Below are 13,985 nucleotides of genomic sequence, written 5' to 3' on the forward strand. Positions count from 1 at the left end.
AATGATTGTTGACAATTTTCAATTAATGTCAGTTTCAATAACATGTTTACTCATCTGGAAAAAGTGTTTCGAAATGTAAAAACATAACAATTAATGTTTATAATAAATAGTACATATTGTTTCTCTTTAAATAGGTAGCACTTTTTCTTTTGTATTGTTGCTCATTTCAATAAATTAAGTCTGTTCTGATTGGGCTAAAAATGCTTTACGTAATGAAATCAAAGCGGTAATGAGCTTCATTACGTAATTTAAATCATTTCAAATGAGTGCGGTAATGATGACTTATCCAAGTAGTCGTAGATAAGATATTGCATGAAACTTTGCGTGAAGTGCTTTTTGCACACTCACGCTATAAACATTGCGTTCGTGTGCAAACAGCTTCACACACTATTTCATAAATAACTAATATTAAATTTCGTTCACATACTACTGTTACAATGGATTTTTTTAATTAACATTAATTAAAATAAAATGAATACTATTTCATGTTCAATACAAGTTTCTTCAGACTCATCAGTACCTTCTTCGCACGCCTTTACCTTAAAAGTGAAAGTATCACGATTTTCCTCATCTAATTTCCCAACACTGATTTTCCCGTTATCGCGATATATAGAAACTTTATTATTCCAATCTTCGATTGGGTCAAAATTGAGTTGGTAATAGATTTTAGTGTCGATTCCTATATCACCATCTCTTGCTTCTACTTGAAATTCCTAAACAATAATTAAATTAATTTATTAAATTTAATTTATTAATTTTAATTTTTTTACTTGTTCTAACGCTCCGTCAAATGTTTTCGAATGAAAGATTTTAACCCAAACCGGAGGTAAATTGGGAACATCAATGACAGGAACAACGACTCTTATAGGATCAGGTGAGTGTACCGTATCTTTTATTGATAGGTTTATTACGTAAAAAGAACCATCTTGGTAATCTAATTCTTTTCTTAATTTTAGTGTTATAGCCATTTCGTTATCTTTTAAATTATCTGGATAAATTCGCTCAAATTCGAAACGTTCCTTCAATAACAAAGATTAATTTTAAATTAAATCAATGATTTAATGACCTACGTCCGTTTCTTCACCGTTAATTAACCACGAGATTTGATCCATCTCCCTGTCATCATCGGTTATTAAATACTCACATCCAGTATCACAACATTCAGCCTCCTATTGTAATTAAAAAAAAAATTAATTCTTAATAAAAATTGTATTGATTCTAAACATACTTTAATAGAACATTGTAGATCATTGGATGTTAAAAACGGTACGTTATCGTCAATATTTTTGATTTTCAAGTTAACCTGTTTCTGCAACTCATCAACGTTATCCCAAATATCAAAAACAAACGATTTGTACTCGGATTCGTAATCTTGTCTTTTCGTGACTACCAGATTAAATATTTTTTCTACCCCACTTGCAATAATTTTCATCCCGGTAACTTCTAAATCTGATGCAGGAATGAATTGAATCTCTGGCGTGTTCGTTCCTTTATCCTGTATAATATAGGCGATAATAACATCTCCTTGGTTTTCTTCATCCATCGAGATAGTAACAGAACTTGCCGAATCAACAAAATCGATATTCGGATCACCGGTTCCTACCAATTCCAGTTTAGCATCGATTATTGAAACTTTTAGAACGAGTAAATAAATTGTCCCGAAAATCAAAAATGATTTCATCATTTTAATATTATTATTGTATTGAAAAAATTCTTGTAATTAAACTCACAGATTCACATTCACTATGACAATGTTAAAATCATACTGAAGATTTAATAGTGTTTTTCGTCATATAGTAATGACTAAAACCTTTGATAGGCCGCTATCTATCAAGTATCGATAAATGCATCAGATGATATAAAAAAGTTGGTTTCAAACATGTGATGTGGAAATCGAAAAGGAACCAATTATCAAACATTATACAACAAGACGATCGAAAATACTCGATAATACGAGACGTATTGCCTGAAACACCACGAGACCGAAGGTCGAGTGATGTTTTTAAGGCAATATACTTTTTTAATAGTTTTAAATTGTGTGGATTGACTACCTTACTCTGTATCTTGGGGTTTTATGGGATAGTAGGGGTACGTTTTTGCAGCATCTTGACTACTTTAAAGACAAGATGCCAGTTTTTGTAGGACAGTTACGTCGATCCATGCGTGCGTGGGGGCTGAAAAGAAAGGTGATATTTACCATGGAAGAACAAAGGGTTATGTCGGGGTGTAGACATGTGTATCAGTGGAGAAATCGAAGACTTATAACATATGCAAGGCGTCTGCCCCAAATACACGGCCTATCGCGAACGTTTCCTTAAGACTTAAACGATCTGCGAAGATTACTTAAATATCTTAAAGCCAATATCCCGGAGAATTGACAAATTGCTAAACAGGTGCTTTTCTATATGATGCTGCAGAACTGTGGAAGGAATTAGAAAGTGTATTTGAGGAAAAAATTGGAATTATCACTGTCTCAAATACAAGTTTGTCAGAAATGCACAAACAGGCACTTACAAACTAAAATAAAATATAAATTGACGATAGAAGAGAAAGATAAAACATTCTTTTAGAATGTTTTACATATTCTTGATCAAAATTTGTCAAGACTTTAGCGCAGCATTAGCATGGAAGTGGATGTAATATTACGACTGACAACTTCCTTGCAAACATTCTTTTGCAAAAGAATTGCTCAAAAAAGAACTCACTTTGATTGGTATCATGCGGACCTTGATACCGGACTTGTATTCTCTGATAATTTATTTACTAAAGAAGTAACCTTTGTGTCTTACATTACAAAACCTAGAAAATTTATCTCCTTTCAATTTTATACCAGTAGCAGGAAATATCCTCTGAAGAAAATAATTTCAAGCCAGAAATAATATTGACATACAATAAAACAAAAAGTGATGTTGACGTTTTAGATAAATTAGTGAGAGATTACTCATGTCAGAGAAGCACGAGTAGGTGGCCATTACGATTGTTTTACAGTTTTAATGACATTGACAATTATTGAAAGACGGTTCGCCGAAAAACAAAACATCCTAAACTGAATATCGTTGTAACAATTATTCTAAATATTTGTGTTTAATCTGCTTTTTTAATAGTAAGATGGCAAATGCACTGGCACGATTACCTGTAAAATTTCATATCCAAATATTTTAAATATCAAAAATGCTCAAGATGTTGACTTAGATCATAATATTCTTTCAAAAAAGCTATTTACAAACAATTTTCAAAATCAACACCGCGTATATACATTCCTAAGGAATTACGATTCAAAATTTTTGAAAATTTTCATAACATGTCCCATCCAGGCGTCCGTACAACTCAAAACTTTTCTGGCCCAAAATGAATTAAAATATTTTTACATGGACAAGATGTATTAACTGCCAAAGAGTTAAAATATACAGACATGCGAAACCTCCTTTGGGTAAATTCAATATCCCTGCTAGACGTTTCTAACATATTCGTATTGATACTTGGGTTGAGGTAAAACAAATACCCCGACCCACTAAAAACCCCTATCCTCGCCTTACTCCGGAAACTACCCAAAAGGCTTTACTTCGGAGAATATTAAAAAAAATATTTCCATATTTTAATGCTTAAAACAGCCTTTTTTCTTCTTCATTTTCTTTTTCATATCTTTCGTTTCTATTACATATCTAACATAATCACCTACTGCATTCCACTTATCCTGACTATCTAGTATTGTAGTTATTACATTTTCCGGTGTAAGTGACATTCCAATTTTCCTATATGTTTCTTTTCTTTTCTCTGTCAATCTTCCACAATTAAAAAATGTATGTTCCACGTCATCAACTTCTGCACAGTATAGACATCTATCATTCTCAGCTTTTTTATGTTTATGAAGATGAGCTCTATAGCAACCATCTCCACTTTATACTCACTTCAAAGCTGAGTCCAAAAATAATTAACTTCACCCCATTTTCTAAACAAACACGGCATAATGTTTGGCATAATACGTTTTGTCCATCTTGCCAGTATCTATAGTCCATCTATTCCTCCACTCATCTATTAATTTATGTGGATTTTCTACAATATCCATATCTTTACACCGTTTCCGAACTACTAAATCAACTGGTAGTGATCTCCGTATAACTAGAAGAGCCTCACTAGATATAGTCCTATAAGCACTAATAATTTTGATTACCAATAGCCTTTGTAATCTTGTTAGTTTTTTTACATGCCGTTTAACCTTCATGGTGTCTCTCCAACTTCTACAGGCATACAAGCATAGTATGCCTGTAGTAGCATACAGGCTACTTGCGGCTATATCACCGATCCTATTACTCTCATAGGATCGGCATTAATGTGGCAAAATGTCCTGCCACATTAATTTCAATCTCTCCTCTATTTTTCCTACTTTTCATTAGTACACATTTCGTTTTCTCTGGGGCCAGCTTTAAACCCATAAACTCTAATTTATCCACAATTTTTTACCACCGTTTAAGCAACACGTAAGCAAGACAAGCATCCTAAGCAGACCACCGTTTTACAAGGTGGTCTGCTTAGGATGCTTGTCTGCAGAACTTGTTTACAGGCAATCCCTATTCATTACTTATTTCGCTAAGAAAACCTTTTTACCTCTACCAAAATTTTCGTTCATAAAAATCTGTATGAATGAGATTGCGTGTTTATTGGAGAAGAAGGTATCAAGTCAACTTTAGCTCGTAGGTATGAGGGACCTTTTAATGTGGTAAAAAAGTTTCCCAAAACTTTCACCATTTTAAAAAATAATCAGCACCATTGTATTCATATCGACCGATTGAAACCAGCATTCATTTTAAAGAATACTAAGGGCCAAATTCATAAACATCACTAAAGTGACACTCACCCTAAACTCACACTAAGTTGAGGTTAGGCACTAATTTTGGTATTCAAGAACAGTTAGGGACTAATTAGTGACTAACTTTTTTCTAACTATAGGTTAAAGATTTAGGGAAAAGTGAGTAAACTTTGAGTGCGCAATCGCGAGCACTAACTGTCATTTTGCTGTTGTCTTAATTCGTTTTTTATAGATTTGCTATCATAAATTCCGAAGAAAGCAGTTGTGATTACTCGCGTTTATTAGATTATCATTGTTAGTTGTGTTGTTTTTATAAATTTGATTGTTAGTTATTAGTTACGATTATTATAGTTTTGATTATTACTTATTCTTTCATTATAAATTCATTCTTTACATCTATCAAAATGGATAATAGAATAGAATTATTATTAGTAGAATTTATTGAACACGCTGAAGATGTTTTTTGCCATGATCGTGCACCAAGGTAAGTAAATAACATAATTTATATACACATAAATAGCTAATACACACCATAAATTCGTTATTAGAACAATTTTAAGAGATGTCGGAAATCCTTTGGAGTCCTACCGCCAAAAGAGTTGATACAACGTTTTCGGTTTGGTCGTGACATAATCCAAAATATATTATTACCATTGGTTTACCCAAGAGACGTTGCTACAACAAATCGTGGCTTGCCAATTCCACCCATCATAAAACTTTGTACCGCTCTTCGGTTTTATGCAAGTGGAAGTTATCAGGTAATTATAAAAGACATCTTTTATAATTATAGTATAAAGGTAGAGGACAAGTTTAGCATATTATTACATCTTGTACTTACAGAGGATATGTGGGGATTTAGCGCACATCAGCCAGACATCCACTTGCCGAATAATAAATGAGGTGTCGGAATTACTGGCAAGAAATATTGGAAAATATGTGAATTTGCCAAGCAGTGAAGCCGAGAAAACCAACCTACGACGAAAATTTTTCGAAATTGGAGGTTTTCCTGGAGTTGTAGGGTGTGTTGACGGGACTCATATAGAAATTAAAAGTCCGGGAGGTGCCAATGCCGAAATATTTAGAAACAGGAAGGGATTTATGTCCTTAAATGTTCAGGTCGTGGCTGGACCAACTTTGAAAATCTTTGATATTGTTATAAGATGGCCTGGGTCTGCACACGATAGCAGGATATTTAATAGCAGCGCTGTGGCTATGAAATTTGAATCGAAGCTATTAATTGGAATATTGTTGGGCGACAGTGCCTACCAGCAAAATCAATTTTTATATTCTCCCATTTTAAATCCACAGACACCACCTGAACAACGATATAATATAGCACATGTTCGTACCAGAAACGTTGTAGAAAGAACGTTTGGCGTTTGGAAAGGACGGTTTCGGTGCCTAACTGGGGCCTTACAATGTAACATAAAAAATGTAAGAAGGATTATTGCTGCTACAGTAGTGTTGCATAATATTGCGCAGGATATTAAGGAAGAAATCCCCAATAATAATGAAATTCCGAATGAAGAACGTATTGTGCCAGTTCTTCCTGCCGTGGATCGTCGAAGAGGGAATATAATAAGGAACGCTTTCATACAAAGACATTTCATGTAATAATTTTTAGTTTGTGTACCTTTGTACCTTTCATAATATATTAATTTTGATTACATTTCCTTGACTTTCTAAATATATTTTTTTAAAGTCTCTAATTATTAAAGATGTTCTATACTATTATCGTTTCCATGTATTGTATTAGAAATAATAATGTAGAGGTAATGCAAAGATAAGTTTATTTAATTAAATTTATTACTTATTAATTTCTTTTTTTAATAACTCAATTTCTAATTTTAATTTCTCCTTATTTATCTCATGCAATTCTGCTGCCTGTTGTCTTCTTTCTTCTATTTCTTTCAATTGTGCCTTATGCAATTCGTTGTCATTAATTCTTTGTTGCCTTAATCTGTTCAACCTCATCTCGGCCTCCTCTTCTAAGGCGCTGGCAACCTTCCCTCGACTGCTCCGGACCCTCGGGGTTACTGATATGCGGTGGTGCACTGTCGGAGTATCTTTGAGAAATAAATTCAATATAAAGGTTAAAATAATTACTTTTAAAAGCAAGCACTTGCTGGGTTCAGGGCTAGAGCCTTGCTCGACGACAACTGGTTGGAGTACATTATTTCTATCTAAATTATACTCCTTACTACCACCAGCTGTACAAGTTTCACTATCAATAGCTTCCGACAGTTCAATATCAACAGCATTTAAGACAGCGTCAACCGCATCATCATCTGGGATTGGAACGAATAATCCACCTCCTGTAGCCATCCTTGCCTTCTTTTCCAGCTTTGATGTTTTCCCAACATTTTCTAAGTTGCTCCAATGTACGCTGTCATTCAAAAGAGACACACGTTAAGAAATAAATTAAAATTAGTAGAAAAATTTAACTTACAAAGGTTGTTTCAGCCATAGAATTATATTCTTCGGTAAGATTTTCCCAGGACTTTTTCTTTTTTGAAGTCGATACGCAATCTGACTTTTTGCATTCAATATCATTATATTTACCCACCAAATCTAACAAAATTCTTTTTTCGTCCGCGCTCATAAAGGTTCGTTTTGGTTCCATAACGTCAACAAAACGTCATCGATTGTTATGACGTTTTCCCTAATTGCACACTAACGTTAGTGACTCTTTATGAATACCAAACTTTAGGGAGAGTGACACTTAAATTCCACTAACCCTAAAGTTAGTAATATTTTAGGTTAGTGTTAGTTTAGGTTAAGTGTCACTTTAGTGACGTTTATGAATTTGGCCCTAAATCTCCAAATATTAATTAAAATTAAATAAAATTATTGATTAATAACGATTTATTTTTCAATTATAAAATCTTTTAATCGTTTTTAACTTTCCAATTTGGGCCGCGGAATATTTATGGAATTACCACAATCATTTTAATAAAGTAATTAAATGCTATTACTATATGAGCCGGTGAGAATGAAAGTGGCATAAGTCACATTTTGACAAATTGGAGAAATTTAATTGTATGTTAAAATTATTATTGAAAAATCAAATAAAAAAAGATCGCAATACTAAAAACTGATTGCTGTTTGAAATTAAATGATTAACCCGATTTATAAACATTATATTCTGCATCTTTTGTATATACTATAAAAAGTAGGGGTTAATACGAACCTGCAGTTCGTCATCACCTTCCTCTTTATTATTAAGTTCATCACCTTCCTCTGCATGGAAAGATAGAGGTCCAATATCGCCTTCTATAGCATTGGATGTACAGTTCTGTTCAGATATAATGCGAAAAGAGCCGCTCGTAGAGGCATAAAATTGTACTAGAAACGACCTACGTTCACGAGGCATTCACTCTAGGTTTTACCTGCTCTGTAGTGTTGTAAAAGTTCCGAACAAGCGGGGTGATGTGATTTATGGCCTAGATGATTGAATCACAAAGAAAAATTAAGAAAATAAATAAGTATAATAAATCCATTTACTTTACACAATTCCTGTAGTAAATGAAACCTTATGTAATATTTATATTATTTTAATAATAATAAATTAATTTATTCCCCATTTAGACCCGCTGGTTATTGTAAACCACTTTTTTCATTCTTTTATTTTGTATATTCGATTCAGTCTCCTCTTTTCTTCCCAACCATGCTACAAGTTTGTAACTTCTTTATTTTAAAGTTTAACTTTATTTTAATGCGTTTTTCATTTTTAAAATATTACATAAGGTTTTAATGGTTCTGATTTTGTTTGTTTTTAATTTGTTTGTGAATAATATGATGTTTTCCTCGACTTTTATTGTTCAAGTCTCGAAATTTGACCGTAAGTTTTTGCCATTTATATATTTTATTTTTGTTTTATGTTTTTTCAATTTCTTTAATTCATTTTGATGCTATTTTTCGTGCTAATACAAGAAATCTTTGTAATTTCATGTACAGTTTTCAACTGATGATGAGAGAACACTCTCGAAACTAGTTTTGAAATAAAATACTACAAGCAAGAGTGAAGTAAACCTTTTATTTTATTACTGTATTACTTTGGTAATACAGTAGAACGATAAGTCCAACCTCATAAGAAATGAAAATTGTATATTGATAGTAAGTTATATATAAACTATATATTGAAATATATCACAAACCATTTTAATATTTGTAATAAAATCAATATAATAATAGGTATTTATATTATAAGAGGGCTAGAAACATAATTACAGTACGAGTGTGGAGAATTGCACGACGAGGTCGTAGACCGAGTCGTGTAATCACACGAGTGCTAAAAATTACTAAAAAATCAATTTCTTTAGAAAAGTCTATTTGACATTTATAAAAATATTTTGAAATAATTGTTGACAATTTTGAATTGTCAGTTTCAATAACATGTTTACTCATCTGGAATAAGTGTTTTGAAATGTAAATACATAACAATTAATGTTTATAATAAATAGTATTGTTTCTCTGTAAGTAGATAGCACTTTTTCTTTTGTGTTGTTGCTCGTTTCAATAAATTAAGTCTGTTCTGATTAGGCTAAAAATGCGTTACGTAATGAAACCAGTGCGGTAATGAACTTCATTACGTAACTCAAATGAGTGCGGTAATGATGACTTATCCAAGCAGTCGTAGATAAAATATAATACTCCTATATAACAAAAAATATAATATATTATTATACATATAAAATATAATAAATATTATAATAATCTAATTGGGGAGAATTTTATAAGGTGCATTATACCATCAAATATTATCAGTATTTTGTACCCATTATTCTCTATGCAACATTGCAATCTGGTGGACATCGAATTTACTACTCTTTCGCATACACCCTTGCCGTGAAACGATTCAGATTATCCCCGTTGCGAATCGGAAAAGTGACATTTTCATTGAACTGTTTTTCCATCAAAGCCCATAGATTTTCGATTGGATTAAGATCAGGTGACCGCGCTGGCCAGGGTATTCGCCTAACCTCATTATGATCGTCAAACCAATAATGAACAATCCTTGAAGAATGCACGGGTGAATAGTCTTGTACAATCGTGATGATTCCTTCTGGATACAAGGTTCTTATTGATGGTATCAAAACATCCTACAGCACTTCAATCGAATTAAATCTTTGATAATTGTGGACGTTATAAATGGATTGGCGGTGACGTATTCAGCAATTCTCCTTCGTTGAGCATTATTAAGAATAAGTCTTCGGCCTGATCTAGATGTTGTAAGGCCAATTTTTCCGTTTTCTTCAAATCTTACTGATAAGCCTACACGTTCGGCAATTTCCTATTTATCTATTCCTTCTTGATGAAGTGCAATAATTGCTTGCCTCGTAGTCAAACCTGACTCTCATTGACCAGGAACACGAGGCATGTTGTATTTAAGAAAACGGACAAATTTGAATGCACGTAATTTTGATATTGAATAATTCTATTTGTTTTATATTATATTAATTATATTACTGAGATTTTTATCTGACGTTTTATTTATAGAAATACTCTAAAATCATTTATTAGAGGAACATATAAAAAATCGTGTATTTGTTGTTCTTAAAAATATCAAAAAAGATTTAAAATAAAATAAAATTAACACATTTAAAAAAAGGGTGATCCATTCTTCGGCCCACTTCAAACTGGAACGGTTTTACCTGGGTTAAGGAAGAGGGTAACTTCCTTTAGGCTCAGAAATCGAATTGAATAGAAACAAAAGATGTCTCCGTCTTCTTCCAGTACCAGCGTTATGTCGGAGCTAACAGCGGACGATTCGCATTAAATTTGGACAGAGCTGTACATAGATTTAAAAAAAAATTGTGATGCACCGGAGGAATAAACGGCAACAAAGCCATCATATCCTGTTTTTTTAACTTCCTTATAGGTCTTATGTTAGTATAAAGTTTAACGTACGGTACGTTCTTTAAAGAAATAGGCCTTCCCTTTCTGCCAGTTGGCTTTATGTTTAGGACATCAAACTCTATCATGTCCTCTAATGTTTCCTTATACATTATTTTATAAGGACTCCCTTTCTGTATTCTAATCCACTGGATTTTCAACCAGTTTATACGTTTATTTTCAATATTGATTTTTCTGTTACTAACATTCCTCTTTAAATTTTCAGTAGAAAAGAAATCATTTTTATTCATTGTACTTATTATAATTTTTTTTTTATTCCTACAATTTGTCATAATTTCATACCAGTTTTCTGGAACGTAGATGACTTTTCCTTTTGCTGCAAGTTCTACACTGCCAAAATCAGAATCGTTAGGCAAAAACGAATGGCCCGGTATCAAAAACTTCTGGTCTATGACCTCGATGTTAGTTTCATCACTTTGAATAAATCTCATTACTGCCAAACACATATTAATGTTTCGATTTTGTCCTCCGCATGTATCGCTGTAAACAGTGACTTTCTTTTTATTGTTAGCATAAACTTTTAAGTGCTTTAATAGGCATGACGATATTTCTTGTAAGCCTCTTCCGGCAACTGTCTCATTCCATACGTAGAAAAACTTTTTTCGGGCTATAGAAGTGTAAGTTGAATTTCGTATTGAAGATATACCGATAAAAATGTTCCTTGACTGGCTGCCTCTGGTTTTCATAGCATTTTTCGGCGTGCGCTGTACATTTTTCGCAGGCTCAATGATTGGCATAAATATTTTTTGTTTGCGTTGTGTTTCCTTTTGTAATGACTCCCGTATGAAGAAAATGACTGGATATGCTGCATAACGTAAGTTTTATCGTCTTCTGATATTTTCCGTTTAGGACAGCCTTTTAAGCCTCTTAGGTCATCTCCTGGAGTCTGACCATCGAGTGTTTTTCTTAAAGCTCGGGAAACTCTTCCCTCAGACACGTTAAACGTGCCAAGAAAATATTTCTTGCAAACCACAACTGATAAATTATTGTTTGGTTTTAAATTATATTGAAATGAAGCACTCCTCATAATGGCCCCTTCCTTTCTTGGCCTTCTTTGCTTCACTGAATTTTTGCTTACTAAACCACATAAAAATGTATTTTGTCTTTTGAAATTTCCCATTTTCCAAAAAGCTTCAAACAACGACTTTCGCTCTACTAGCGTCATTTTGTCATTACAGTTCCTTTTGCAGGAACAGAGAGCATCTTGAAATGTTTTTTTCTCAATAATTTTACCCATCTTTGTAACGTATCGTTACCCAAAATTTCGTGCTTGCTTCGCAATGTTTTGTTTGTGTAGGGAAGGATTTCGAATTCTTTTCCTACTTTTAGTTTTATTAGAATGTTCCATTTTTGTCGTTTCCTCTTCGTCTTCCGAACTAAACGAATAAGGTACAATCCTTAATGAAAGAAAAGTATTAACACCGTTGTTAGGCATCTGTCAATAATTGTAGAAATATCACTGAAAATTGTTGTGAGTAATTAACATAATATTTGCGTAACAATGTTTGACTTATGTCGTTGTCATTCTCAACAAATGTCAAGTATTGTAACAAAATGAATATTCGTGTTGCTCCTAGAGGTGAATTTCGACACAAATTAACTAAAGCGCATTTCATTCTAAATAAACCTATACCTAAGGATTGTAAATACGGACTTAACTCAATTTTTAAAATTTTATGACTTATGCCACTTTCATTCTCACCGGCTCATATGTAGAAATAATCTAGACACTGTATTTTCATATGTTATATAACAAGACGATCGAAAATACTCGATAATACGAAACGTATTGCCCCAAACACCACGAGACCGAAGGTCGAGTGATGTTTTTAAGGCAATACGTCTAGATTCGAGTATTTTCGATTATCGTGTAGTATATGGGTAGACTATTTCATGAATAAAAAATATGTATATTTTTAGAATTTTAATATTTTTGTTTACTAATAAATTACATTGATTGTTATGGAAACTTTCATGTATATCTTAAAATTATTTAAATGTCATACGAGCGATAATACAAAGATTCGTATTATCGTTCTTCATGGTTACAGCCAAATAACCGTTGAAATACTCGTAATTGACGGAAAACCGCGTATTCTTATTGGTTGTTTACGTTATAAATGAAATAGCCATTAAAATATTTAGACAGTTATTATTATATAACACAAAATTCCATAAAAAGTAAACACGTCGTATTTTATTAATATTTAATAAATAAATAAAAAATTAGTATTTTCGTAAGCGTATTTTTTAATTTTTTAAAATTGATGTTAAATAAACAAAACACTGAAATGATCGATCAACTTTTTACGTGTTAAGTAATTGATAGTTTTATTTATTTTACTAAAAATATATCTTATCTCAAGTATTTTTTTATTTGCGAATTAGTTTACTTCATATTTCAAGAATAAGAAGTGTGTTTAATTTATTTATGTGCTTGTGCTCTTTTGCTGATTAAAGACTTTCAAATTAAGTAAATAAAATATTTCCTTAATATGAACATCATTAATGATTTAAGGAAATTTATGATATGCGCCTTATTTGATCTTGAAATGCAATAGTTAACTTGCATGTGTTATCTACATGAAGCGATAACCCAATAATAGCTGTTTTCTAATAATATAGGTGTTGAAAACCAAAAATAAAACTTGTAGTATAGGTTTTATTAAAAAAAACGTAGTTTAATAGGCAATCAGGATTTTTAAACATTAAATAATCAAACAGAATCCAACATTTATGATCTATATTTTATTCAAAATATGTATCGTTTAATAATCAGAACAAATCATCCTTCTACGTTTGGACATCCTTGTTGACTAATACCAAACATTTCCTTTTTATTAAACCCTAATTTTGTCCAAAAAGGCTCTACAAATTTTCTATAATAATTTTCCAAATATTTATGTCTTACTGACACATACACGAAACCTATGAATAGTAATTTATTTATCTACTAATTTTATTATTAGTAAGAATTATTAGTATTTCAGTAAATTTCAGTAAGTTAACCAAAAACAAAAAATAAACAAATAAAAAAAACCATATATTTAAAACTTACTTTGTTAAATGGGGGATTTATTGTAGGTACATGGCGACATTTACTCGAAACTTCAACATAAATAACATTTTTTATGATTACTAAAAGAAAAAGGTGGTTAATTGGTTTACAAGCCATTTTTATTGTAGAAGACTTGACATTGATATAATTTAAGTAAGAGTTACCTATTTATACATATTGCTGGCATAATTATATTTTTAATTG

At 31.9% G+C, this 13,985-nt stretch overlaps 3 protein-coding genes across 5 annotated transcripts in view; 1 reads left to right on the top strand and 2 right to left on the bottom strand.

Moving 5' to 3' along the window:
* Positions 1 to 6,476, top strand: part of LOC111417718 (putative nuclease HARBI1) — a 351,867-nt gene extending 345,391 nt beyond the window's left edge. The window contains exons 2-3 of the mRNA XM_071199842.1: positions 5,368 to 5,565; positions 5,648 to 6,476. Of these exons, the coding sequence (XP_071055943.1) occupies positions 5,368 to 5,565; positions 5,648 to 6,421 (972 nt within the window). The 3' untranslated portion in view covers positions 6,422 to 6,476. The remainder of the gene's footprint in view (positions 1 to 5,367; positions 5,566 to 5,647) is intronic.
* Positions 81 to 1,759, bottom strand: LOC111417714 (protocadherin Fat 4-like). Its single transcript, XM_023050079.2, has 4 exons — positions 1,229 to 1,759; positions 1,071 to 1,169; positions 771 to 1,019; positions 81 to 713 (listed from the first exon to the last, which is right to left on the bottom strand). Exons 1-4 carry the CDS (start codon positions 1,682 to 1,684, stop codon positions 462 to 464), a joined length of 1,056 nt encoding a protein of 351 aa, XP_022905847.2. The 5' UTR covers positions 1,685 to 1,759; the 3' UTR covers positions 81 to 461.
* LOC139431732 (uncharacterized) lies at positions 6,432 to 13,904 on the bottom strand. Of its 3 annotated transcripts, XM_071199844.1 has the most exons (3): positions 7,257 to 7,621; positions 6,914 to 7,193; positions 6,633 to 6,861 (listed from the first exon to the last, which is right to left on the bottom strand). In XM_071199844.1, exons 1-3 carry the CDS (start codon positions 7,358 to 7,360, stop codon positions 6,841 to 6,843), a joined length of 405 nt encoding a protein of 134 aa, XP_071055945.1. In that variant the 5' UTR covers positions 7,361 to 7,621; the 3' UTR covers positions 6,633 to 6,840. The 3 variants fall into 3 exon arrangements, 2 of the variants coding, with proteins under 2 accessions (XP_071055944.1, XP_071055945.1); XM_071199843.1 differs by having other exon boundaries at positions 6,432 to 7,193; XR_011641808.1 differs by lacking the exon at positions 7,257 to 7,621 and adding an exon at positions 13,782 to 13,904 and having other exon boundaries at positions 6,633 to 7,193.
* Between the last annotated feature and the right edge of the window lie 81 nt (positions 13,905 to 13,985).

Source organism: Onthophagus taurus, chromosome 11 (assembly GCF_036711975.1).
Source record: "Onthophagus taurus isolate NC chromosome 11, IU_Otau_3.0, whole genome shotgun sequence".
In the NCBI taxonomy this organism is placed as follows: domain Eukaryota; kingdom Metazoa; phylum Arthropoda; class Insecta; order Coleoptera; family Scarabaeidae; genus Onthophagus; species Onthophagus taurus.